Raw genomic sequence first — 23952 nt, 5'->3', positions numbered from 1 at the left:
AAAAAAAATTTATGATGGCTTTTTTTGCAATTCCCATAGAGTAATTGTAACGATAATGGGCACCATTCATAATTACTCCTTCAATTTCAGATATTTTAGCTACGTCTATATTTCTATATATTAATATATATTACTCCCATTGTTTTTTATTGATGTTGTTGACTTTAATTTGTGCTTCACTGTCCGTCTCATTAAAAAAATTTTGTCCAAATACATAAAATTATAAATCATACTTAAAACTACTTTAATTATAAATTAAATCATAACAAGATAATCAATAATTATATAAATGTTTTGAATAAGATGAATAATCAAACGTTGATTAAAAAAAGTCAATCATGTTAACTTAAAAAACTGGAGGGAGTATGTGTGTGTATATATATAAATTCATTACCATCCATATAAATCAAGATATTATTGAAAAGTTTTATATCGTAAAACTAACACAATAGCTCTTAATTTCTTATCAGTTATCACCTTGTACAGTTATAGTTAGAAGCGCTCTATAAAAGGTCGTCATTGGCTCACTGCCTCAGCTCGTCCGTCCTCAATTCGTCACCCTTCCACTCGACAGCGCCAGACAATGGCGCCCAAACAGCGGTTGCCATTCCGCCGCCGCCGCCTGTTTCTGCTCCTCGCCGCGGCCGCCCTCGCGTGCTCGTTGCTCGCGGGCGCCGCCGCGGCGAGCGTGGTCGAGACGCTCGGCGTCCGGCGGCACGGCAGCCCGAAGCACAACACCACGCGGCAGCACGGAGGCGGCGGCCGCGGCTCCGCCTGGAGCGGGCTGGCGTCGTGCAACATGTTCCAGGGCAGCTGGGTGTACGACGACTCGCTGCCGATGTACGACACGGCGGGCTGCCCCTTCGTGGAGGCGGAGTTCGACTGCCAGAAGTACGGCCGCCCCGACAAGCTCTACCTCAAATACCGGTGGCGCCCCACCTCCTGCGAGCTCCCGAGGTAACATATACCGCGCGAGAGCGCCCAATCGATCGATCGAGCTAGCTGCAGTAGTGGCGTTAATGGCGTGCCGATACCATCGGGGTTGCAGGTTCAACGGGCTAGATTTCCTTAGCAAATGGAGGGGGAAGAAGATACTGTTCGTGGGGGACTCCATCAGCCTGAACCAGTGGGAGTCGCTGGCGTGCATGCTGCACGCGGCCGCGCCGTCCTCCAGGACCACCTACAGCAGGGGCACCCCGCTCTCCACCGTCACTTTCCAGGTACGTACATGCGCCATGCCATGCCTCCATGGTACTTACCATCACTCACTTCTTCACTTACCGTCCCTTCCATAGCATCAGCAGAGAAAAAAACGAAACCGCGAAAGTACTACCACCTCAGTGCATCTCCCCTTCTTTTTTTTTTCCTTTCTCATTTATAGTTTGGCGATGCAGATTAACCCCCTGGCACGGCCGGCTCATACATTCTAACTGTAGCAGTAGCAAACCTTTTTGGCGAAAGGGATCGGCCGCGAGGTTACTATTTTTAAATTATGACCCCCCATAACAGGCAGGCCACACGCTTTCAGAAAGGGGTCGGATTTGCCTTGCCGCAGCTTGTGCTTGTGCTGGCCTTTTTGGTGCCCCCGGCCGCTGGCTTTCGGGCATAACCGCAGTGGAGCGCGGCGGCGTGTTTGCCTCGTACTCGCGCAGCGGCGCAGCAGTGTACGCCAACTCACTCTAGTGCACCGATCGATTCGTCCCATCCCACTAGCCGCTCTGCCTTCCCGAGTTCGCGCGCGCGCGCAGCGCACTCGCCGCGAGTTGGCGATGGCGCCAGAAACGGGGCCAAATCGTAACGTGGGCTGGCTCGCTGCCTCCCGCCCGTGCCCGTGGGGGTTGGGGGCGGTGGGAACCGGACGCCGTGGGCGACAGCGCGGAGCGTGGTGCGTGTCCTTATCCGACCAGTGGATCCGCCCGCCGCCGTCTCCTTCCGGCCGCTTTTTAGCTAGACGTTTTTCTAATCGGTGTTTGAGTCTTACCCCGCCCCGTGATCTTGATCCACTAGCAAGAGTCAAACTGTTCTCCAAATGCAGTACGTGTTCTTTACTTATTTATAGGACAAAAAGGAGAGATTCCAGCGGGTCGAGGCAATCATCGGCACATGAGAAGTTCTCAGTTAGATTAGGTTGGTGCTTGTTAGCCACTTTTCGATTAGTCAGCCTATCAAAGTAATCGATGGTTAGGCAGCGATTATTTGTTCAATGGTCTTAACACCCTATTGAAGCAGTACGACCCATATTTTCCAATCCGGATCCTCTGCATTAAGTAATACAGAGAGACACTTATCACGTGAGGTAAACAGTGAATACATGACATGAACAATGTTTACATGTTGTAGCAACAGTAAATCCAAAATATTATTTGTTATTGCAACAAATATTGTAGCATTAAATCTTAGACCTTCGATCTAATGGTTATGGAAAATATCAAATTCACCGTACTATAGCCCTTACGGCTACTGCATGGGATCCCGTCCTATATTTTCTCTTCGGGTCTTTTTCTGATGCTCTTCCCGTCCTATATTTTCTCTTCGGGTCTTTTTCTGATGCTCTCTAGTGGCAGTTATATTTATCAGCAGAATTAATTCGAGTCATTGATTAAAAAGAGTATTTTGATATTTTTTAATTAATTGATTAGCATTATTTTGTAATTTACACTTTTTGCAAACAAAAAGGGTAATGCGTACGTGACTTTCGGCATATGCGGTGACGAGGATGCTATGTGCATCAGTGTGCGCCTAGATATCTTTGGATTTTCAGGCTTATAATTAAAAAAATGATAATACCCTCTAAATTTCTACTACTCCTAATACTGTTGGTCGTATAATTTAATTATGGCTATTGGATAAAAATAGATCAACGGTGTTGATTATATTCTGATAGAGAGCACTAAAAAGAGGTTCTTTTGCTTCTGATTATGTTTATGAGCTAAAATTTAAATTTTTAATTTTATATTTGAAGTAGATTTTGAGATTTATAAATTATAATTTATTTTCTAGCATTGGTTTTAAATTGCTAAAAACATGTATATAAAAATGTTCTCAAATTATTATTTATTTTTAAATATGGTGTTTGACATTTTCCTAAATAAGCGAATGATCACTACCACCTCAGTCCCAAAATAAATTAATTTTTCACTTTTTTAGATATAATGTTTGACTTCTTGTTTTATTTAAAAAGGTTTTATAATTATTTTATTATTATTATTATTAGATAATAAAATAAGAATAATACTTTACACATGACTAATTTTTTATTTTTTATAATTTTTTAAAATAAAACCGATGGTTAAACACTCAATACAGAAATCAAAAAATGTTTTTTACGGAGTAGTACATAGTTTGGATTACTGCAAGTATAACTTATTCTGAACTAGCATGGGATTACAAAATGGATCAACTTGTTTGGATTGTACTAGTACATGTAATGTTGGAATGAGTGATTGTTACTTTCGAGGAACTTGTTTTCTGCCAGTAACCAATTCTCGAGGATATCTGCAATTCCCATGTTTTTGTACACGAGCTAGGACGTGCCAGTTTCGAATTGAGGTAATACTCCCTCCATATTTGTTTTATGTAAGGTACCGTTTACGTTTGACTATTCGTCTTATTTAAAATTTATATCCAAATATATAAAGTTATAATACATACTTAAAGTTTCTATAATAATAAATCATATTATAACAAAATAATTAATAATTATATAATTTTTTTAACAAGACGAATGGTCAAACGTGAACCTAAAAATCAATGACGTCATATAAAAAAATATGGAGGGTGTGCTACTGTACAAAACTTAACTTTTGCCGTTGGTTTTTTGTCCATGCCATTCCTGCAATCAACAACGACAATCAACTCCCAAAACCAAGTTGTAAGGTGGTGTTTTAGATTGGGAAAATTTTTAGAAGAAGTGTCACGTCAAATGTTTGTCGGATGTCGGAAGGAGTTTTCAGGCATGAATGAAAAAACGAATTTCACGGCTAGCCTGGAAACCGCGAGATGAATCTTTTGAGCCTAATTAATCCGTCATTAGCACATGTTGGTTACTGTAGCATTTATGGCTAATCATGGACTATTAGGCTCAAAAGATTCGTTTTAAGATTTCTTTCGTAACTGTGCAATTAGTTTTTTGGTTTATCTATGTTTAATGCTTTATTTAGGTGTCCAAAAATTCGATGTGATGTTTTTGGAAAAAAAATTGGGAACTAAACAAGGCATAAATAGGAGCAAATTTCATACGGATTCATTCTTAACTTCCGATCCTATCCAGTTGGTGTTGGATAGTACTCCCGCTTTCAGTGTCCTTTTTTGTACAGCTTAATATATATAGCTGCATTTTCGTATTGTCCTTTTTTATAGGTTAGGGGTTGTTTAGATGGTGCTACACGTTTTAGCCTCATATCACATGAGATGTTTGGACACTAATTTTAAGTATTAAATATAGACTAATAAAAAACTAATTTTATAAATGAGAGTTAATCCGTGAGACAAATTTTTTAAGCCTAATTAATCTATGATTAGCAAATATTTACTGTAGCATCACATATGCTAATCATGGATTAATTAGGCTCATTAGATTCCTCTCGCGAATTAGTCCAAGATTATGGATATGTTTTATTAATAGTCTACGTTTACTATTTATAATAAATATCCAAACATTCGATGTGACTATTTATAATAAGTATCCAAATATTCGATGTGACAAAGGACTAAAGTTTAGTCCTTCCAAACAAACACCACCTTAATATAGCGGCATAGCACGACTCATCTCGCAATTACCATTGTTTTCGCAAAGCAATAGTTCCACCAACCATTAATGCACAGTGTATTATGTTTCTTACCATACGGTTTGGTTGAACAAATTATGCAACGCATTAAAAACTCTCTAGAAGATTGAGAGAACTCGTTTAAAGCCGTCCGAGCGTTTGGGGGCCTATTCCTTGCGATATACGTCGACTACTAGCATCTTGTTTGATCTGGACAACTCAACCACTTCTTCCGGCCAGCCGAGACGGCTCTGCTCGACTGCTGGTACATGGCGTTGGCCTCATCTCACACTGCACACGAAACTTTTCGCCCATTCATGGCTGTAGGCAACTACTTCCTTCGTCCCAAAATAAACTAATTTTTTATTTTTTATCTACAATTTTTGACTCTTCGTCTTATTCAAAAATTATTTATGATTGATATTTTATTTTTATTAGATAATAAATCATAAATAGTATTTTAAGTGTGACTAATTTTTTTTAATTTTCTAAAAAAATTTTAAATAAGACAGATGGTTAAACGTTGGATACGGAAACTGGAGAATTGATTTTCTTTGGACAGAGAGAATACGGATTAGAGCGTACTTGTGCCCAACAGCAAATGGCATGTCCACCCTGGTGGGTACCAACTGCTTAATGATTGCCCGCGGCGAATTGCCATGCTAGGACTAGCATGCATGGTCCGCTGTTTCACGGGCCCGATTTGCAATCACTCTGCTTTGCGCGATATGTGCAAAAGTTACGAGCACTCGAGCGGATGAAAGATAGGAAAACCACCACGGAGCGCGCGGTTCTATGCGTGCCCCTACGTCTCGCGATGGCATGTTGACATCGCACCTGCCCCCGCTTCATTACTGTGCACAGGTAGCCGCAGACGCAGACAAGGACGGGTGTTTTAGTAGCAGCATCTGCCGGTTTATGGCGCCGACGGATTTGGATCTTTGTGCGTGCATGCTGCGTACAGTATACCAGATGCGATGCGGCGCTATCCACAGGCGTTTGCCGTATTGCATTAGGCCACTTTTAACAATAGAATATTATCTTTAAGCTATCTAAAACAATTTCTTTAATGGTCTAGCTCTTAGCAAGTAGCTTATAATACAAATGACTATATATGTCATTCTCACTCGATATTAAAGTATGTGTAAGAGACTATCTCTTAATTAAGAGATAATTTTTATCTCTCTTTATTAAAAAATTATATAGTACATCTTATAGATAACTTATAGATACGTGTTGGAGGTGGCCTACGAGAGTTGGCCGTGTCGTGTCGATAGATCGATCGACTGGAACATGCAAGCTGGTGGAACGAGCGGCGCTGGAATGGCAGCTAACGTGCGCGTGTCGCGGCCTCGCGTCGCGTGCAGGACTACGGGGTGTCGGTGGCGTACTACCGGAGCACCTACCTGGTGGACATCGTCGACGAGTCCATCGGCCGCGTGCTGAAGCTCGGCTCCATCTCCGGCGACCCGTGGCTCGGCGCCGACATGCTCATCTTCAACACCTGGCACTGGTGGACCCACACCGGCAGAGACCAGCCGTAAGACCACAAACTACTATAATAACGTGTCGCGTAATCGTAGCCTGATCTGGTATTTATTCTGATGTCTTTTCTGTATCTAGGTGGGACTATGTGCAAGATGGCGGCCAGGTGATGAAGGACATGGACCGTCTCACGGCCTTCTCCAAGGGGATGTCTACATGGGCCAGATGGGTCGACTCGAACGTGGACACATCCAAGACCAGGGTCTACTTCCAGGGCATCTCTCCGACCCACTACAAGTAAGTAGCCTTTAAAAAAGGCCAAGGCCCATATAAACCCACACTTGTTAAACTCGTGACACTGACGCCGGAAACCGCAGCGGAGCGGACTGGGGGGAAGGGTCGAGGAGCTGCGCGCAGCAGACGCAGCCGGTGGCGGGGTCGACGTACCCGGCGGGGCCGTTGCCGGCGCAGAGCGCGGTGAGGAGCGCGCTCGCCGGCATGTCGAAGCCGGTGTTCCTGCTCGACATCACGCTCCTGTCGCAGCTGAGGAGGGACGGGCACCCTGCGGGGTACAGCGGCGGCCACCCGGGCAACGACTGCAGCCACTGGTGCCTCGCCGGCGTGCCGGACGCGTGGAACCAGATCCTCTACGCCTCGCTCCTTGCATAGGGGAAAGAATGGGATGGGGATATGTCGATCCGATTGGATTGTTATTTATAGGCCGTTTTGTTGCTGTTCTCTCATGATTTGTTGGTTGATTGTATGTTTCAATTGGTGATTCCATTGGTGGTCAACTGATATATATGGGTGATCAATCAGATGATACATTTTCCTTGTCTTCTGAGAAGTTGGGAGTAATGACAAGGTAGACAGCAAGGATTAATTGGATATAATCATACAAGTCCTCGTCCAAAAACGCTTAGGATGATTATTTCTACAATCATTTTTCTAATCCAATCCGCTTAAAATGATTATTTTATTTCTAGCAAGCACAACAGGGACGTCAACCAATGGCAATAACCTTTTACATACGGTAGTACCAGAATTCCAGATGACAGATTTATCTATCACCACATTCAGACATTTAGTTACAAGAATCTGTAAGGCTACTCACAGCCCAGCCAAACTGACGAGATATACTGGTTAGGAATAGGGCCCTAGAGAGAACCTGGACAAAAAACTGAAGACGCTACGGTGACAAGGAGAACAGGGATTATTGTTCACTGGTGTGATAAATCTAGAGAGAACATTCTGAACCAAAACAAGCAAGAAAGCAATTGAACTATGGTAACGACGAAATGGTATGATACATCGGATAAGAAAAGGGCCGATCGATCAGGTCCTGGCAACGAGTTTTTGCTGCCTCAGATGGCGGTTTTGCTCCTGTCTCTGAAGCCGGCACATAGATGCCTTCTCCTTGAGCTCCTGGAATGCTCGCATGGTGTCCACGTCGAATCCACCTGCAAACTGCACCAAACGCGCGAGGAGTATGAATTCGATTCTTTGAAGTTGCGCCTTGGAAAGATACGTAACCATGGACTCTTTTCAGCTCGACGTTTTAGTGAGTAAATATATACCTGGTGTACCCTGAAGGCGAATCGCACCCCTTGAAGCATTAGTTCTTCTTCGTCAGGGCCACCCTTAATAGCTTCAAGTTCAGATGAGACCCGCTTCAGGTACTTCATTGCTAACATCACCGACTGTAGTTTGATCTGTTCATCAAAAGTTTACATTCATGAGGAATAATCAAATTTACATGTTCATTCATGCACTTTTGCCGATAAGGAAAATCACAGATACGTCCAAATTACGTGCCCATGTATCAAATGGACAGCATTTAGAAAATTGTCAAGTTCAGGCTACTATGCCTAGACTTCAACTTTTTCTCAAAATAAACTAAATTGGCAGAGGAGCTTTCAATTATATTTCAATAAGCAAGAGTAAAAAATCAAAATGGATTAGTTATAACAAAAGAAAACTAACACCTCCACAAGAATAGTCTCACCAAGCACCGTAAGAAATAAAGACAAACCATAGCACACACAACAACAACCCAAAACCACCCCACTAATATCCGACCATCGATAGAGCACAATCGTATGTCATTGTGTGCCAAACTTGCCGTGATAGGACATCTAGTGAAATGCAAGAAAGGACATATATTGCTTTCATTTCTTAGCTCAAATATTAGGATAGGAGATGGCCAAACGTCAGAACAGACCAAGCAACTCAATGAATGCAGATTGATGAGGATGCGTGTTTAAGTTTCTAGTTTTTCTACCAATTTGTAAACTGTAAATGTAATAAAAACTTCACTTGCAATTTACAAAAAGGAAATTAAGATGTTCATAATAGTTCATATCATGTCCTAATTTTACGATACAAGTCTACAACAATATGATGTGCACTAGTGCAGAATTGTCCAGATCAATCAGCAAAAGGTACAAAATGCAAACCCTCACGGATACATGAGGGAAATCTGACACCTGAGCAGCCAGGAGCCCCATCTTTCAGTACGTAGTGATCAGAAAATGCTTAACTTATTCAAGCCAAACGTGGCATTTTTTCTTTTAGAAACATTTAAAAACGTAGCTGCTGCAGAACAGAACAAGTGAACAACCATCCAGTTGTCAGATGTTCTTACTACACCAAGTGACAAGACTGTAGATCTCAGATCAAACGGTATCCAAGAAATTCCGGACTACCAGCACTCCCCGTGAAAGCTCCGCATCCTGCCGAAAGCCCGGAACACAGGCAGGATTTTAGAACTACCCATACGGTGCACTGGACCATAGAAATGACGAGACAATCCTCTGGAGTCTGGACCTCAGCCCGAGCCAAGTAGCCAACGCTGACAAATCCCGATCGGTCGTGCTGTTCCGGTAAGACGCACTTACGCTGCGCAGGACGACACGGCTGTCGAGGGCGTAATGGGGGCCTTGTTCTCTAGCTGTTGTACAGTAGTAGGGCAGGGCGAGGGGAGAAACAACGCAAGGTCACGAGATGCAACCCAGAGGCTCACGTGCACGTACGCCACCGCCACCCCCAGCGCGCGCCCGTACGCCGTATCACCAAACGGAGGCGGCGAGCAAAACGCCACGGGCCTCCGTCGATCGGGTCCCAGCCGTGGTCGTAGCCGAAGCCATCTAGAATTTCCTTTTGCGCTGTACCACCGCCGCGAGGCGTAACCGTGCACACATGTGAACGATCGAACGAAGGATCGATCGTCGTCACGTTCGGTCACGCGCGCACGGCCCGCGTGGGGATGGTTTAGCGACGCACGCTGCCACAATCGGCCAATTCTATGTGCGCCAAATTAAGGCGTCACTCGGCGTGAACCGCCAAACTAAGTGGCACGACAATTTGCCGGGGATAGCAAGGTAGTAGTTTACCTGGCTCACGATGCCGGTGTCTTGCTGCATCCACTCGCACGGGATCTGGAACCGGCTGTACCTGCCCGTGGCGCCGTCCCGGATGCGGGCGAGGTTGTAGACGCCGTGCTCCAGCCTGCAATGCCAATTTGGCCGCATCGACGGCCGCCACATACTCGTGAGCTAGCTGGGGGCTAGCTAGCTAACCGATTGAGCTGAATACACACAGGCACACGAAGCGGCTTACTTCTCGAAGAGCGCCTGCATCTTCTTGAGCGCGGCGGCGCAGGGCTGGCGCGCGTCGTCGCGGAACGAGGAGGCCTCCACCTCCAGCTTCTTGAGGTCGCAGTAGCCGAACGCCGCCTCGCGGAGCGCGTCCGCCTTGTGCTCCGGCCACTCGAAGTGCTTCAGCACGGCCCGCTCGTCCACCTGCAACGCACGGGTCGGGGGGTTAGTTTCAGCGTCGTGGCGGACGGTCGCTCGTGAACGATCGTTCCAGTGCTCGTGCGTACCAGGCGCGACAGCTCGTTGTCGAGCCACTTGACGAAGGTGACCACGTCCTCGATGTCGACGAACGCCGCGCCCTCCACCTCCTTGATGAGGAACCGGATGAAGTCCCCCTGCCTCTCGACGTCCGACTTGATCTGCAGTGAACGGAAAAAACAGGTAGCTGAATTTTTTTCTTCTTTTACTGTTCAATCGACTACACAGCTCTACAAGTATCATCTTTAAAACGATTAAATTCAGTTGGGAAGAGACAGGTACACGGCCGATATAATGCGCAGATTAATTCGAGGCCGTAATCACGCGCAAATCTAATCCCAATTTAGCTCGGCAAAACCAGTACCACGCCTTGAATGCGACATTCACTGCGTTTGCACTTGGCCCCACGGTGCCAATCTGACACGTACACTCCGGACTCCGCTCCGCGCATGCAGCTGTTCCTGTCATCACCGCCACCAAACTCGCGTCCCGCAGATAGATGATCAGCAGCCCCGCCCATGCTAACGGAGCCATCACCACCGGTACGAAATAATCAAGGGTTTCTCTTGTTTTTTGCAAATTTGCATAGTGTGTGTACCGGCAAGAACGGCAGCATGGCGTATGCAGGCTCACCAATAACTATAGTCGCTTTGCAACCTAATCACTTGTACAATGTACTCTCTCGACATGATTGCAGAGAATGACCCATCCAACCAACATGAACCACCACCACCACCATATTACGTGACCGTCTCACGAAGCAACGTAAAACACTTAAGCTTGCTTTACTAGTGCTTAGCAAATTGTTACTTAAAGACTCTGCGATCTCTTCCCTAGCACGAATTAAATGTGGTTTTTTCATGTGTAGTTGCAGTAAATAACAAAAGGAAAAAAATAATTACGCACCGCGAGAAGGTGAGCCGACCGATTCTCGATTTCGCCGATCATGTCCCTCGCCGCGGCCACACCGCCGCCGTTGGCGGTTTCGCCTCCGCCGCTCCCGTCCCTCGATCTTGAATCCCTCCGCATCAGTGAGTGGTAGAACTCTACCACTTCAGGCACTCTCGTCACGCGCGGTCCCGACACTGCTGGCGAAGTTGCCCCCGACGTTCTCCGAGCCGGAGGAGGCGGCGGCGGCGGAGGTGGCGCGGCTGCGCGGCCGCAAACGCTGAGTGCCGGCATGGGCGGTGGTGGAGGTATCGGTGGTAGCTTCGAGAGCTCCGGTTTTCGGTTTCTTGGCGTGGCAGCGGTGTCTGACGACGAGCCGGAGTATGTTGGTGAAGTCGAAGTGGAGGAAGACGGCGAGGGTGCCGAAGTACTCGGAGGCGACGCGCGCGACGAGGCAGAGTAGGCCTTGGACTTGGATGCCGCCGGTGGCATTGGTGGAGGGGGCGGTGGAATGGACGGTCTACGTGCCAAACTCGCGGGATTGGCTGAGGCACTAGAGCTCTCGGTTTGCTCGTGCGAAACCGAAGCCGTCGAGGAGCAGTCGTCTGCGTCCGCCGCGGCAGCCTCCTGTTGCTTCTTCAGCTCTTCCATTTCCTTCTCCATGCGGACAATCCTCTGTTTCCTGCTCGTTACCTCCAGCACGGCGGCGTCGAGCTCGGCACACAGCCGCATGTTCTCTGACTCCAGTCGAGAGGCGGTTTCCTTGCATTTCTCCAGCTCGCTGCTCTTCGCTGCTAGCTCGGCCTCCAAGAAGGGGACGATGGCGACGGTCTCCTTCAGTATCTTCTGCTCCAGCAGCTCAACGCGGAGGCGCGACTCCCTCTCCTGGAGCTGCTCGATGGCGCGCAACAGCTCGGCGACCTCCGGCGGGGCGCGCGCCGGCTGCACCTGAGCCGACGAGCGCGGGAAGTGAACGCCCAAGGACCGCGCGAAGGAGACCGCCTTGGACGCCGAGCCGGCCGGCGCAGGTGAGCCAGACGACGACCCCCGGGTAGGAGTCTCCGGCGTTCGCCGAACGTGAGGAGCCGGCGCGGGAGCTGGCGACTTGGCGGCCTCCTTGGGGCTGCGCTGGAAGCCCATGGCGGCCTTGACGCGGCCGGCCACCATGGCGGAGGTGGGTAGGACTGGGGGCGCGGCGCGGATATGTCCGTGTCAGCGCGTGCGCCGTGGCTGCATGGGCGTGCGTGCTCCCCCCGGTTGGTGGTTCCGGGGTTTAAGCGGAAGTGCGGGGCTGCCGGCTGCGTCTTTGGGTTGGAAAGCGGGTGGCACGGTGCGATGCGCGGTACTACTGCGACGCGCGCGGTGCAGCCGACGCCCGTAAACTATTTATCGTCGTCTCGGGAGGGAAAGAGCAGGAGGGATCAGGTGCCGGATGGAGGCGTGTGATACTACAGCAAAATCGTTGGTCATGCAGTAGGCCAGTGTCCAGTAGCAGGACTCGATGATTCTAAACGCCAAGCAGTTCAGTCTCCACTCACTGGAAGCAGTTTTTTAAGCACACGGGTGTATACACCCATTGCTTGCATATCATCTAAATAGTTATTAAAAATTATAAAAAAAATTAATAAGATAATTTAATATAAGTTATATCACTCCATCAACATGCAAGTTTAAATTGAACTTATACAAGTTGTAGCAAAAATAACAAAAACAATTATTATGAATATGCGTATACTTAGTTTCAGTTTTGTTTGTTTTTTTGCTATAACTTATAAAAATTGAATATAATCTTGCATGTCTGTAGAGTGATATAAATCATATTAATCTATCTTATCATTTTTTTTATATTTAAATGGCATACAAGCACACTAGTGTACCTATACCCGTGTGCTAAAAAATTGTTTCCCTCCGCTGACTCTCCACTCTCCAGTGCAGTGGAAATCGAAAAGTGAACGCGGAACCGGTCGTACTGGTAATAAAGACGTGCTGGTTGTGGTTAATTTGTAAAGGATCACCGCGTGTTTAGGTCCCATGTAAAGCTTGCTAGGTGGCGAAATGGCAGCAGCCAGCGACCCCTTCGTACGGTAGGCAAAATGGCCGAAGACTGTGACCACTGTAAATTTCAGCGATATCCTAGGCTGCACATTTTTGTTGTTTTTTTCCGTCCTACTTGTGTATCCCCTGGACCGTTGTGATTAAAGTCTCAACCAGACCAACGTGCCTGTCCTTTTTGCTACGGCGACCCTGTCAACGTCGTCCCTGCAATTGGGAATCTGGGATGTCTTTTTAGTGGCTCACTTCAATGTGTTTAGTGGTGTACTTAAAATCTTGGATTATATATATAGTGAATATAAAACAACTTGATCGATCGATCAAGAAACGCGGCAGCCGGTAATTTAGCTAATAGTGGACTTGGTGATGGAGGCTCCGGGCGGCCAGACCGCTAGGCGCTAGAGGATGGACCCGTAGAGGCATCTAAGTCACAAGGACTGAGGTCTCATCTGCGTGTTGAAACAACCAGTAGAAATTGAAGTAGGTGAAAATAGATGTGTGGAGGTCCCAACTCACAACATAGATGAATTGCTTTTATGGACGCGAGAGGTGTGGAAAAAAAAAGTTTCATCAGACCATATATGCCTTGCAAAAGGCATGGGTTTCTCACTACTCATCCACATAGACATGGCTCAGAGTTAGCATCGCACAACACATACATAAGGGTTCTCCACTAAACCTAGCCAGATTCAAAGAGGAGGGAGAGTGATGGCGATGGTGGCACACATGGGTGTCATTTGGATTCACTGTAAAAATATCGCCCAATGTTAGGGTAAGTTCTTAAACCTACACATATTTAGATCCCAATGCTAGTTTAATATATCACCCAAGGTCCAAGGTCCAATGTACAAAAATATCTAGCATGAGTGCTAACGTGGGCCATCCACAATCATGACAATTTTGCATTTAATGCCCCTTCACTATATTATGCCCTAAAATTAGCTTAAATTGCTCTCAAATCGCACTTTGTTCTTGTTGTCCTAATCGTCATAACCTCTAATCTAATTTGGAAGTGGAGAGAGTTAATTCTAGATATATTTAGCAGAAAGGCCTAAGAGCATATTCAATGGCCATATCAGTAGAAAAAACTCCTTGTAGAAAAGACAGTCTATCAAACTGACTCTTCATAATTATAGACTAATTAATTTTTCGTTCATATTTCATCTGATCAACGCCTTTGATTAGAGTCAACACACGTGCAAAGAAGATTTTCTGGTTGTCTACTTATTTTATACGTCAATTTATACGTCAAGAGTCGATGTTTTGCTGACTCCATGCAAAATAATCAATTTTCTCTCTCCTAATAGAAACGACAATGAAATCCCTCTGTGCATGCCTAAAAACCAATTACCTCGTCATCTTTAGACAATCACATTAGCGCCTGAGCTACATCAATGCACTTTGAATCTCAGCTAGCACATTAAATCACATTTAGAGATATATACGTGTGTATTTTGCATGTTATAGTCAATGATGCGTAGGTTCAAGTCTAGAAACCGATGTAGGATTTTAATCTTCTGGATACGTCTTATATATTTATTGCTACAAGTGTACACCCTAAAAATTTAGTCACACCTTGAGTTTAGATCATTCCATTTTTTGTAGATTAACATGGTTTATTCTTGCCATGTCTTAATTGGTATAATATTTGCTGCATGGTATATTTTAAAATTTTTATTGAGAAGTTTTAGGGCACCTTTGAGGAATATGATTGAAAAAACACACAAATATCGGGGAAAAGTAAAATTCCAATAGGAATCGCAGTACAAAATACAATATTGAAAAACACATAAAAGAAATACAAGAATGGTTGTATGAATGTACAACAGGAAAAACATATGAATAAGATAAAAAGGGATAAACAGAAATTTCCATGAAGTTGGACCTCATGCCAACTTTCCCCCCAAATTATTCTTATCTTGAGCTATTCCATTGGAATTCCATTGGATTGTTTGAATTCACAATTCTTTGCTTCAATAGATCAAATAGGAAATCTTTATATAGGTTTCTTTCAAATTAGAGCATTTTTACCATCCTTAGGAGGTACTAAGAGGTAACACTTTTTTCTATTTTAATTTTAGTACCTCTTGGTATCTAGGTACTCAAAGGTACCAAAATTTACATAGAAAAAAAATGATATCTCATGGTATCTCCTCAAAGATGGGAAAAAAGCTCTTCAAATTATGTATCGTGTCAACTATTATAAGAAAATGGTTTTTAAATAATTATACTCCCTCCGTGTAAAATTAAAATGGTCAACAATAGTACACTTTGATCCAATTTTCATCTGGTATTACTCTGCCTATATCTAAACATAAGTTGCATTTTGTTTCATTAGGATATCATTTATGTGATAAAGAAAACATAGTCATAAGTAAATTCTTTCGGATGTAAATAATATTTAATTTTGTGCCATACAAAATATATTCTAATAGAGTAATTGTTGATCAAAGTATTGTTTTAAAGAAACATTTTGAAATGGAGGATTACAAACAACGAAGAAATTAATGTTATGCAAAAGTATTTTCATATACGGATATATTGATACCACATGTGTAACAATAAAGATATATAATGTACGTCTAATAATTAGTCAAATATTATAAATATTGACTTCACAGGAAAAAAAATATGAACGCCTGATTATGCAGACGGAATACATTATCCAGGAGCGCACATGCCAGGCTCAACCCTTATACTTGTGCCTGTAATGGAATGCCACGCTAATAATTAAGTTAAGATATAGCACTCTTTAAATTAAGTTACCTATTAATTCTATGGTTTTTATTAATCCGTGTTTTTCTGATTTTTAAAAGGTAGCAATTCCGCTTTTGGCGGCAAAAGCCAGAATGAAACTAGCGTGCTATGGATTAAATGGCACTATAATACCATCGTGCCTAAGCATTAGGTTAGGTGTGATCATCATTAGATTTATCAGTTGTTAGCTCAAAATGATATCTGACATGACGATCAAACACATGTGCCTCCCATTATGATTACCCTTTAGTTCAGTGTCTTATTTGCTCATGCTAACGTCCTGGAAGATGGCATTCCGGCGATCCTTACTGTGTTGACATGTTGAGTCCACTCTTCTATTCCTTTTTAATTAAAGCTAGTGACCAGGTGCAGGAGTTACCAGTAGAGTTCTTTTTTCAAAGGAAAATCAAGAAGAAAGTGTCAGTGTACTTAAATATAAAATCTCTCACGTATATACACCTCCGTTTTTTCGCTTCTACTTATGTTTATAAGCAAAAATTAAAATTTTAACTTTAAATTTAGAGTTGATTTCACTGAAGTTTATTTTCCAGCCTTAACTTTTAAATAACTAAGAATAGGTATATAAACATATAAAAGTTATATTTACAAAATATTTTTATTTACAAATATATCATTTGGCTTTTCAACCGTCACCCCAATAAACCACTACAACAAAACACCAATAAGTTAATTTAATGGAGCAGTAATGATATTTTTTATGGAGTTCCAACATTTCAATTTATTTCTAATTTGTCTAAAGAGTTCAAGTGATTTAAGCATTCCTTTTTTCTAAATAATGACAATATTTTTTTCTAAGTTTTCTACAGAGTCTAATTGATTTAAGTATTCCTTTTTCTATCTAAATATTATAATATTTATACTTTTTATGACGAGAAGGATGCTTACAATTAATAATAAGTCATTTGTACGGATGAGAAGGCGTACATCAAACGTCCCTCTGTCTTTAAACAATTTAATCTTGTGGTAATCTATAACGTGTCTTAAAGTACGTCTTCAACATATAGAACGCCTCAAACAACGTCTCTATTTGAATGATACTTTCAAAAGGAGAGTCGGCTTCTAAAACGTCTTGAGTGAAACGTCTTAATTAACACAGTGGTTTTGTTGTAGTGAATTGTACATAAAACTGAGTCCTTAAAAGGGCTGACGCGTTGGAGGCGATAAGGAATTGGCATCTGAGGATGATATGATTACAAGATAGAACCAAATACGGTTGGTGATTGTTCAAAGTAGTGTACAAATATACCCCTACAAGTCCCTTTCAAACACGATGACCTGGAAGTGTAAACACTAGACCCCTAGCCTCAGAGGAGCAAAGGGCAAAACATGGATTAAGCTTATGCTTATGATTATAAGACAAAATTTTAATTTTAAATTTAAATTTAGAGTTGATTTGGTTTTTTATCTGTTTATTTTTTAATCTTTGCTTTTAGATCGCTAAGACCACGTAAATAAAAATTTTACACAAATTATTTTTAATCTACCACATAAATAAAAATTTTACACAAATTATTTTTAATCTACCACGTAAATAAAAATTTTACACATAAATTATTTTAATCATTAATAAACCATTTTGTTTATGTTTAACTTCAGTGAAACAATTAACTAGTCTTTTTTTTCTCTGGAAAAAAACAAACTTACCTACTATTGTTGTTTTGAGATGTTTTAAGGTGGTGATCCTTTTTACCTATAGGGTGGCAAGAGCAAAGAATAAAACCTAACCATTGAAATTTTCATTTTATGTCTCTACAAAATAATATTATAATTGAGTTTCACTATTGCTTATGTTTATAAGTCAAATTTTGAATTTCAACCATATAGTTGGAGTTGATTTTAGGTTTTTTCTATTGTAGTTTATTTTTTAGCTTTGTCTTTTAGATCGCTATGAACACGCATATAGAAGTTTTATTTATAAATTATTTCCCCTTTGCAAATATGTCGTTTGGTTTTTCTTTTAAAAATCCAAAAGATGATCCTCCACTGAATGACATATGTTTTGTTTGGTTGCTTAAATTGAGCTAGCAATAAAAATTTGTGCAAAAATGAAAGCAGAGAATGAAATTGAAATGCGTCTAAATGAATTTATGTTTTAAAAATATCAAATTATGAACACTCAAATGAAATTAAGTATTGTTCAAGTTTCAATTATTTTAAAAAATTTATAAGCACTTGGATAATTTATTTGTCTCTTGTGTTTCAAATGTTCTATTACCTCCTATTTGGTAAGACAAATGCTATCCTAATCTTCAAATTAACAGATAAATGCTATCCATTGGATTAATATGTAATGGACAGTGTAAATAAATTTGGCACACTGTACAAAAATTAATCCTTCAGTGTTTTTCTTTCCTGATGATAACAGTTTCTTGATGCGCCACCTCGTCTGCATCCAAAATTTTACCTTTGTAGCTAACTAGCTACGGCACTTCATCTTTCGAAAGAACATGTATGATATGTGTTAGAGATATGATTCGGATTATTATCTATAATATATTTGGATTATACTATTACTTTCCTAATACGACTCCTAGTCTTTTTTTTAAGACTTTGTAGAGTTTTCTAATAAAACTTGTACTATTTTCCTATTATAACTTATATTTCCCCTTATATATATATATATATTAAGTTGCAAAGGAAGGATGTGATGATCCATTGTATTTCTATCTATTGTAATCATTACCTCAAACTAGTTATTACTAGTTGGCCAATGCCCAAGGTTTTTTCTTGCGAGAGTTTCTGGGTCAAATTTCGTGTCTCTTTGTGTCTTTGATGTGATCAATTTTCCTAACAATGTATATGATAGCTTGGCAGATCATTAAACATGTCCATGGACTTACCTTACTTCATCCACCTAGCCATTTCACCGTACAGAAGAAAAGCTAGGCTGTAAATTCACTCATGTAAATTGCTAAAAGACAGTATTAGCTCGGGTCGATTATTGGCTTATCACTCCTGTATATGGTGAAAAATATGCCCTACTACAAGAACTCCCCTCCGGCTAATTACTGTCTTGTCTTCAAGCATTATCTCGGACAAAACACCGCCGTACAGCCCACATGGGATATTAGCTAAGGTGTGTACGTAATAGTACTGCAACAACGCAGCATGCATCAGATCGATCGACCCACGTTAGTTTGTATTGTACCGTGTCACTTGGAAGAACAAGTAATGCAAGTTACATTAGTTATATGCACACTAATAAGTAGTAGTACTCCAGTCAAAAACTCATAATTCGGCTAGCTTGCATCCCTAGCTCGTAGTGATGGATTAAAGAGTTCTTTGAAGCCCAAATAGTACTCAACAGTCAACATTTGGTGACACCGCGTGTCACGTGCCCGTCCTTGTGTCGTGCACCGGCATTTGGCGGCAATGCGTGCGAAGCCGATTGCCGGCCGGGCCCTAATCCGCGCGCCACTGCTGACCACCCCAAACGCTCAACTCGATCCCCATCCTTTTTATTTGAGGGTCGTTCGCTTAACTCCTCGGGTAACAGAGGACCATTTGACCATTGCGGCGTTGCCGGTAGTTCATCAACTGTGGCCCGCGTAATCATCAATGCCTAAATTAACATGCCACTGTGACTGGTACTATATACATAGGTAAATCATGATTTCAACCGATGGAATCCAGACGAAGACATGACACGTCGGATTCGTCTGTTGTCTCTTGTTCCCTTCGGCATCATCCCAGCGGTACAAAAGCGTTTCCCTGGCTTACACGTACTGCATGCCGTGGGCCCCCATTGACCCACAGGATTTGTCCACGTCGGAGGCGCACGGGCTCGATCAGCCCAGCCGTCGACAGCGCGGGCCGGGCGCCTAGTAATGCGTTACTCCCTTTGAGTACTCGCTCTGCACGTGGGGCCACGGGATCCCTGCTGGGTGGGCGTGCTCTCTCGACTCTGGGCTGTACTACCTGAATTTTCAACGCGATCACCGCACCGAGTAAATGAGAATCATCCGGTGCTTAAGGAGCCTGGCCCGATATAATTAATTTACGTCGGTCAGAATATCTTTCTTTGTTTTTGTTTTTCTTAAAAACCATGTACCAGATCGATATAGGCGCCGGACAGCTTGATCTGCAGTCTGTGTGTTTGCAACGCCACGAATTAATTAAGACTAACGTACCCCACACATATGTGAGTGCTAAATTTCTCTCCAAAGTGAAAATTTGACTCACGAAACCGCAAATTTTGAAGCCACCGCGCCGCGGTCTCAAACGAACGACCACGCCCCAGCCCGCCAGTTCAAACGCGAAACGCGCACACGCGCGCGCGCACGTACGCGCGTTGCACGGCCCGGTTGAAAACGTACGTACGTGGTCCCCGTCGTCGGGCGTAACTATCTAGCTAGCCACAACTACTGCACGCGCCCATTGATGCTACAGATCCATGGCCCATGGGAGATTGGGAGCCGGACGGGTTCAGCTACTGGTTAACTTTGCTGGGTGCAAACTGCAAAGGGTACGTAGATTAATGTTAGTTAGTTGCGGCGTTGCATGTTACAGTGTATTGGCTAGTGTGGCTAGCTAGTGTGGTGCCGATCATGCATACGCAAATGCAATGCATGCATGCCCCGGTGGCTGTGTCCTCGCAAGCTGGCTGGATTCACAAGCGAGCGAGCTCTTAATGCACATGTGCCTGCATTGCCTAGCTAGACCCACTGTGATACTACATCGATCCTTCATTATTCTTGTTATAAATATATGTATTGCACGTACGGCGCATTTGTCTTGTTATAATATGTACAGGATCGATGCTGGTACCACGAGGTAATTCCAGGTTACATGTTGACGTAGCTAGCTATAGCACTTTTTTGGTGCCTAGTACGCGCGCCTGGACAAAGGAGAAATGGCAGGATGAGCTACCCAAATGATTGACACGTGATTGCCAGGTGATCAGCTATTCTAGCTTTCCGAAATAATATGGATTTTGGTCATCAAGGCTAAACGCACATTATGCATGGTTATTTGGTAGTACGTAGAGTTATCTGGCTGGGTAAAAAAGTAGAGCATGCAGTCACCTGACCTGCCGAGCCGTACATGGTCCCTCCTGGAGTATTTTTTTTCCAACTTAATTAAGCAACAGGTAATTGTCATGCACCGGCCGGACAGTTTAGAGCTGTTGTTTCGAGAGAACGTCACATGCTCACAGATACTAGTAGCAATGTGTATACTAATCCTTGGTTGTTGCTCTAGCCTGGGACCGAATTCCGAAACAAGTGGTATGTGTTCAGCGTCACAGTAATCTTATCAGAGCTCATGTGTGTTTATGGCTGTGACTTTGAGCAAGAGGACAAGTGGAAAAGGACAAGAATGGCATTCATTGCCCTGGGCGAGGCCGCTGAGCAGGAGAAGACCACAAAAGGCCCAATCAATGTGCATCTCAGATCCGGCGTCAACGCGGTGGTGCCAATTTGCCATGCGTACATAAAAACATGGCAAAATTAACATGCGTGCGTTGGCTGAGTGCCAGCTACCCAGCTCCACACTGCAACATATACATACATGCTCTAGCCCAGCAGAAATATGTAGTGTGTGCAGTGTGCAGCTTGCAGCACACAGCCGTAACCTGGTGTGTACTTGGATCAGTGGCCAATCACCCGCCGTTTCCCCGTGGAAAATCAGGTGACGAAATTAGTTACCCAAAACAACCTGCCGGGACGTACGTAACCTGGAAGCAAATTAAACGATCTCCTGCTACGCACACGCACGCAGCACACATGCATTATGCATACTTGAGAATTGAGATAGCGATGGATGTGGCAACGTAACTCCGGGAAGAGGAAGAAAGTTTTGGCAAGCTAGTCAAACTTGAGCAAGATCGGTCCAGACGAGATCACGGCATAGCAACCGATTCTCTGTATCTGGTTGGTGGCTGTTAATTACTACTACCTCCTTTTCATAATGTAAGATTTTCTAACGTATCATAAATTCATATAGATATCAATGAATTTAGATATATATAAACAATATACATTGGTTAATAGATGAATCTAAATATAGCTCAACTTCTTACGTTATAAAACGGAGAGAGTATATTATTGCACACGGGATGGTACGATGTTCAAACGTTGCATTATTTATAGGCAGGAAAAGCGCCTTTCCATGTGTGTGTATATATATGCGCATCGATACTTGTCGGGCATACGAACACCAAAGAAGTTATAGTCGAATCAGCTCAACTTATTAAGATGCGGTCTGAGATTTGTACTCTGGTCCTTCTCTGATGCTGAGGGACGACAGGAGAAGCGGCAATAGTTTTTTTTTCTGTAGAGAGTTTGTACTTTAAACGTATAAAATCTCTTTATAAAATACTTATATAAAGTTTACACGTACACATATTCGAAACTCATCGCGCTCCCAGGAACAGAACAGACGGACGCTAGACGGGTCAATAGGACTTACTGAGGCGACGGCCCAATGGCCCAAATCATAAATTACTTTGGAAATATAAAACAACTGTCTCAATTTATACAGCTCCATCCTGTATAGTACTACTACGAAGCTATTTGCGTTAGGAATAAGTTCATCTTAGCTCCTTTAACTTAAATCTGATTTTTTTCATCCAGCTGGAAAATCAGATAGAATGGGTCTCTCAACTATCAAAACCGGTGCAAAATAAGTTCCACGACAGTTTTGAACAACAGGTTTAGCTGACGTGTGGCGTCTACGTGGTTAATTTGACTTGATCTTCATCTGACATGGCACATGAAGCAAAATTTAATAATTAAAAAACAAAATAAAATATGTGGGCCCATATGACAGTCAGATAATAAAATTTAAAAATAGTGAAACTCACGTGTCAGTGGGTTCTGATTCCTCCACCTCATCCCTTCTTTTCTCTGTCCACGGGAATTCACTGGAGACCATAGAAGTCGATCTGGTGGAGGGCATCGTCACAGATGACACATAATTTCTTTTAATTTTTATATTTTTGCTTTTAGTGCCAATCATCGTCATGTAGGACAATGATCAAGCCAAAATCGCCATATAGATGGCCGAGGGATCTTTTTTATGTTGGTTTTAATGGTTTCGGGATATGTTGTATCTGTTATTATGGTTTCACGACAAAAATCAAACTTGCTGTCAAGTTAAGTGATCTTAAACGAACTTATTCCTTTGAATCATACGGTTGCAACGGGTCCATCTATGGAAACGAGTGTACATTGATGGGCTGTAAGTCGGTGGGTAAACACTTTACAGACCATTTTGGGCCCAACAGTGAATGAAGCAGAAGGCCGTTTTTAGCCCAACACTTCCGATTGATGACTTCTCTGATCAGTAGCACAAAAATGCACTCAATTCTGAAGGGAAAAAAATATGAAAAACTTTATAGAAATGCATGAACTAGGGGGGAAAGGCAACATCAATATAAGATTAATTGTGTATGCACATCTATCCTAAAGGGGGAATAGATAATACGGCCGCTGAAATTTTGCTCCTGGAATTTTGTATCATCTAAACGAGTCCTTTAAATTTTGTCATGTAGCCTATTAGTCTTTGGGGGAACCAAATTGTCGGGCAGGTATGCCATGACTAGGGTTCACACTGTCGATACGGATCAAAAAGAGGCTCGCTAGCGGTGTCTCCGGATTTGGCGAAAACCGTTGACGGACTGACAAAACCCAATGAAATTTGGATAAATTTTGACCAAAAATCAGTTTGATTTTTTTTTCAACATGATCAGCAAAACGAGCAGTTTGTGTAATCCGACCAGTCCAGAAAGTCCGGATTTCGCGTAATCTGGACCATTCGTTTTCTAAATCCCTGTCATGACATCTTACCACAAAGACCCTATGAAATGTCCAATTTTCCCTGATACATAAATGACATGGAAAAGGGACCATAAATATAATAAATAAATGCTGTTTTCGCCAATGTCGGAGCGATTAAAAATGAGCTGTGACCAAGCGCTTTCTCATTCACCAATATTGTGGGGGCGCCTCCCCGCCGGCTGTCACAATTAAGGTTAATTTGGAGTAAATTGGAGAGATATGCAACATACACATATATAATTTGATATTTGGGTTTAAATCAATTTTATATAACATTTTCTGCAGTTTTTAATACTAGAAAGATAAAGTATGTTATGCTTACAAAAGTGAAAATAACAAATAATATTTATT

The 23952-nt window shown here is 42.9% G+C and overlaps 2 protein-coding genes across 2 annotated transcripts; one reads left to right on the top strand and one right to left on the bottom strand.

Moving 5' to 3' along the window:
- The first annotated feature begins 531 nt into the window (after positions 1 to 531).
- LOC102704858 (protein trichome birefringence-like 38) lies at positions 532 to 7215 on the top strand. Its single transcript, XM_040523638.1, has 5 exons — positions 532 to 957; positions 1049 to 1220; positions 6134 to 6306; positions 6390 to 6548; positions 6629 to 7215. Exons 1-5 carry the CDS (start codon positions 584 to 586, stop codon positions 6918 to 6920), a joined length of 1170 nt encoding a protein of 389 aa, XP_040379572.1. The 5' UTR covers positions 532 to 583; the 3' UTR covers positions 6921 to 7215.
- LOC102704582 (protein CHUP1, chloroplastic-like) lies at positions 7183 to 12387 on the bottom strand. The gene is made up of 6 exons (XM_006646093.3): positions 11012 to 12387; positions 10135 to 10266; positions 9870 to 10051; positions 9644 to 9758; positions 7829 to 7963; positions 7183 to 7718 (listed from the first exon to the last, which is right to left on the bottom strand). The coding sequence occupies exons 1-6, from the start codon at positions 12158 to 12160 to the stop codon at positions 7587 to 7589; spliced, it is 1845 nt and encodes a 614-aa protein (XP_006646156.1). The 5' UTR covers positions 12161 to 12387; the 3' UTR covers positions 7183 to 7586.
- Between the last annotated feature and the right edge of the window lie 11565 nt (positions 12388 to 23952).

The sequence above is a fragment of the Oryza brachyantha genome, chromosome 1 (assembly GCF_000231095.2).
Source record: "Oryza brachyantha chromosome 1, ObraRS2, whole genome shotgun sequence".
Classification (NCBI taxonomy): domain Eukaryota; kingdom Viridiplantae; phylum Streptophyta; class Magnoliopsida; order Poales; family Poaceae; genus Oryza; species Oryza brachyantha.
The sequence above is the reverse complement of the archived record's forward strand: the minus strand, read 5'-3'. Positions and strand labels throughout refer to the sequence as shown.

Coding starts and splice junctions, on each gene's coding strand:
- LOC102704582 (XM_006646093.3), bottom strand. CDS start 12,160: ATGGTGGCCGGCCGCGTCAAGGCCGCCATGGGCTTCCAGCGCAGCCCC. Junction 9,759..9,869: donor ATGCAGGCGCTCTTCGAGAA/GTAAGCCGCTTC, acceptor TTGGCATTGCAG/GCTGGAGCACGGCGTCTACA. Junction 7,719..7,828: donor TCGCCTTCAGGGTACACCAG/GTATATATTTAC, acceptor CGTTTGGTGCAG/TTTGCAGGTGGATTCGACGT.
- LOC102704858 (XM_040523638.1), top strand. CDS start 584: ATGGCGCCCAAACAGCGGTTGCCATTCCGCCGCCGCCGCCTGTTTCTG. Junction 958..1,048: donor ACCTCCTGCGAGCTCCCGAG/GTAACATATACC, acceptor TCGGGGTTGCAG/GTTCAACGGGCTAGATTTCC. Junction 6,307..6,389: donor CACACCGGCAGAGACCAGCC/GTAAGACCACAA, acceptor TTCTGTATCTAG/GTGGGACTATGTGCAAGATG.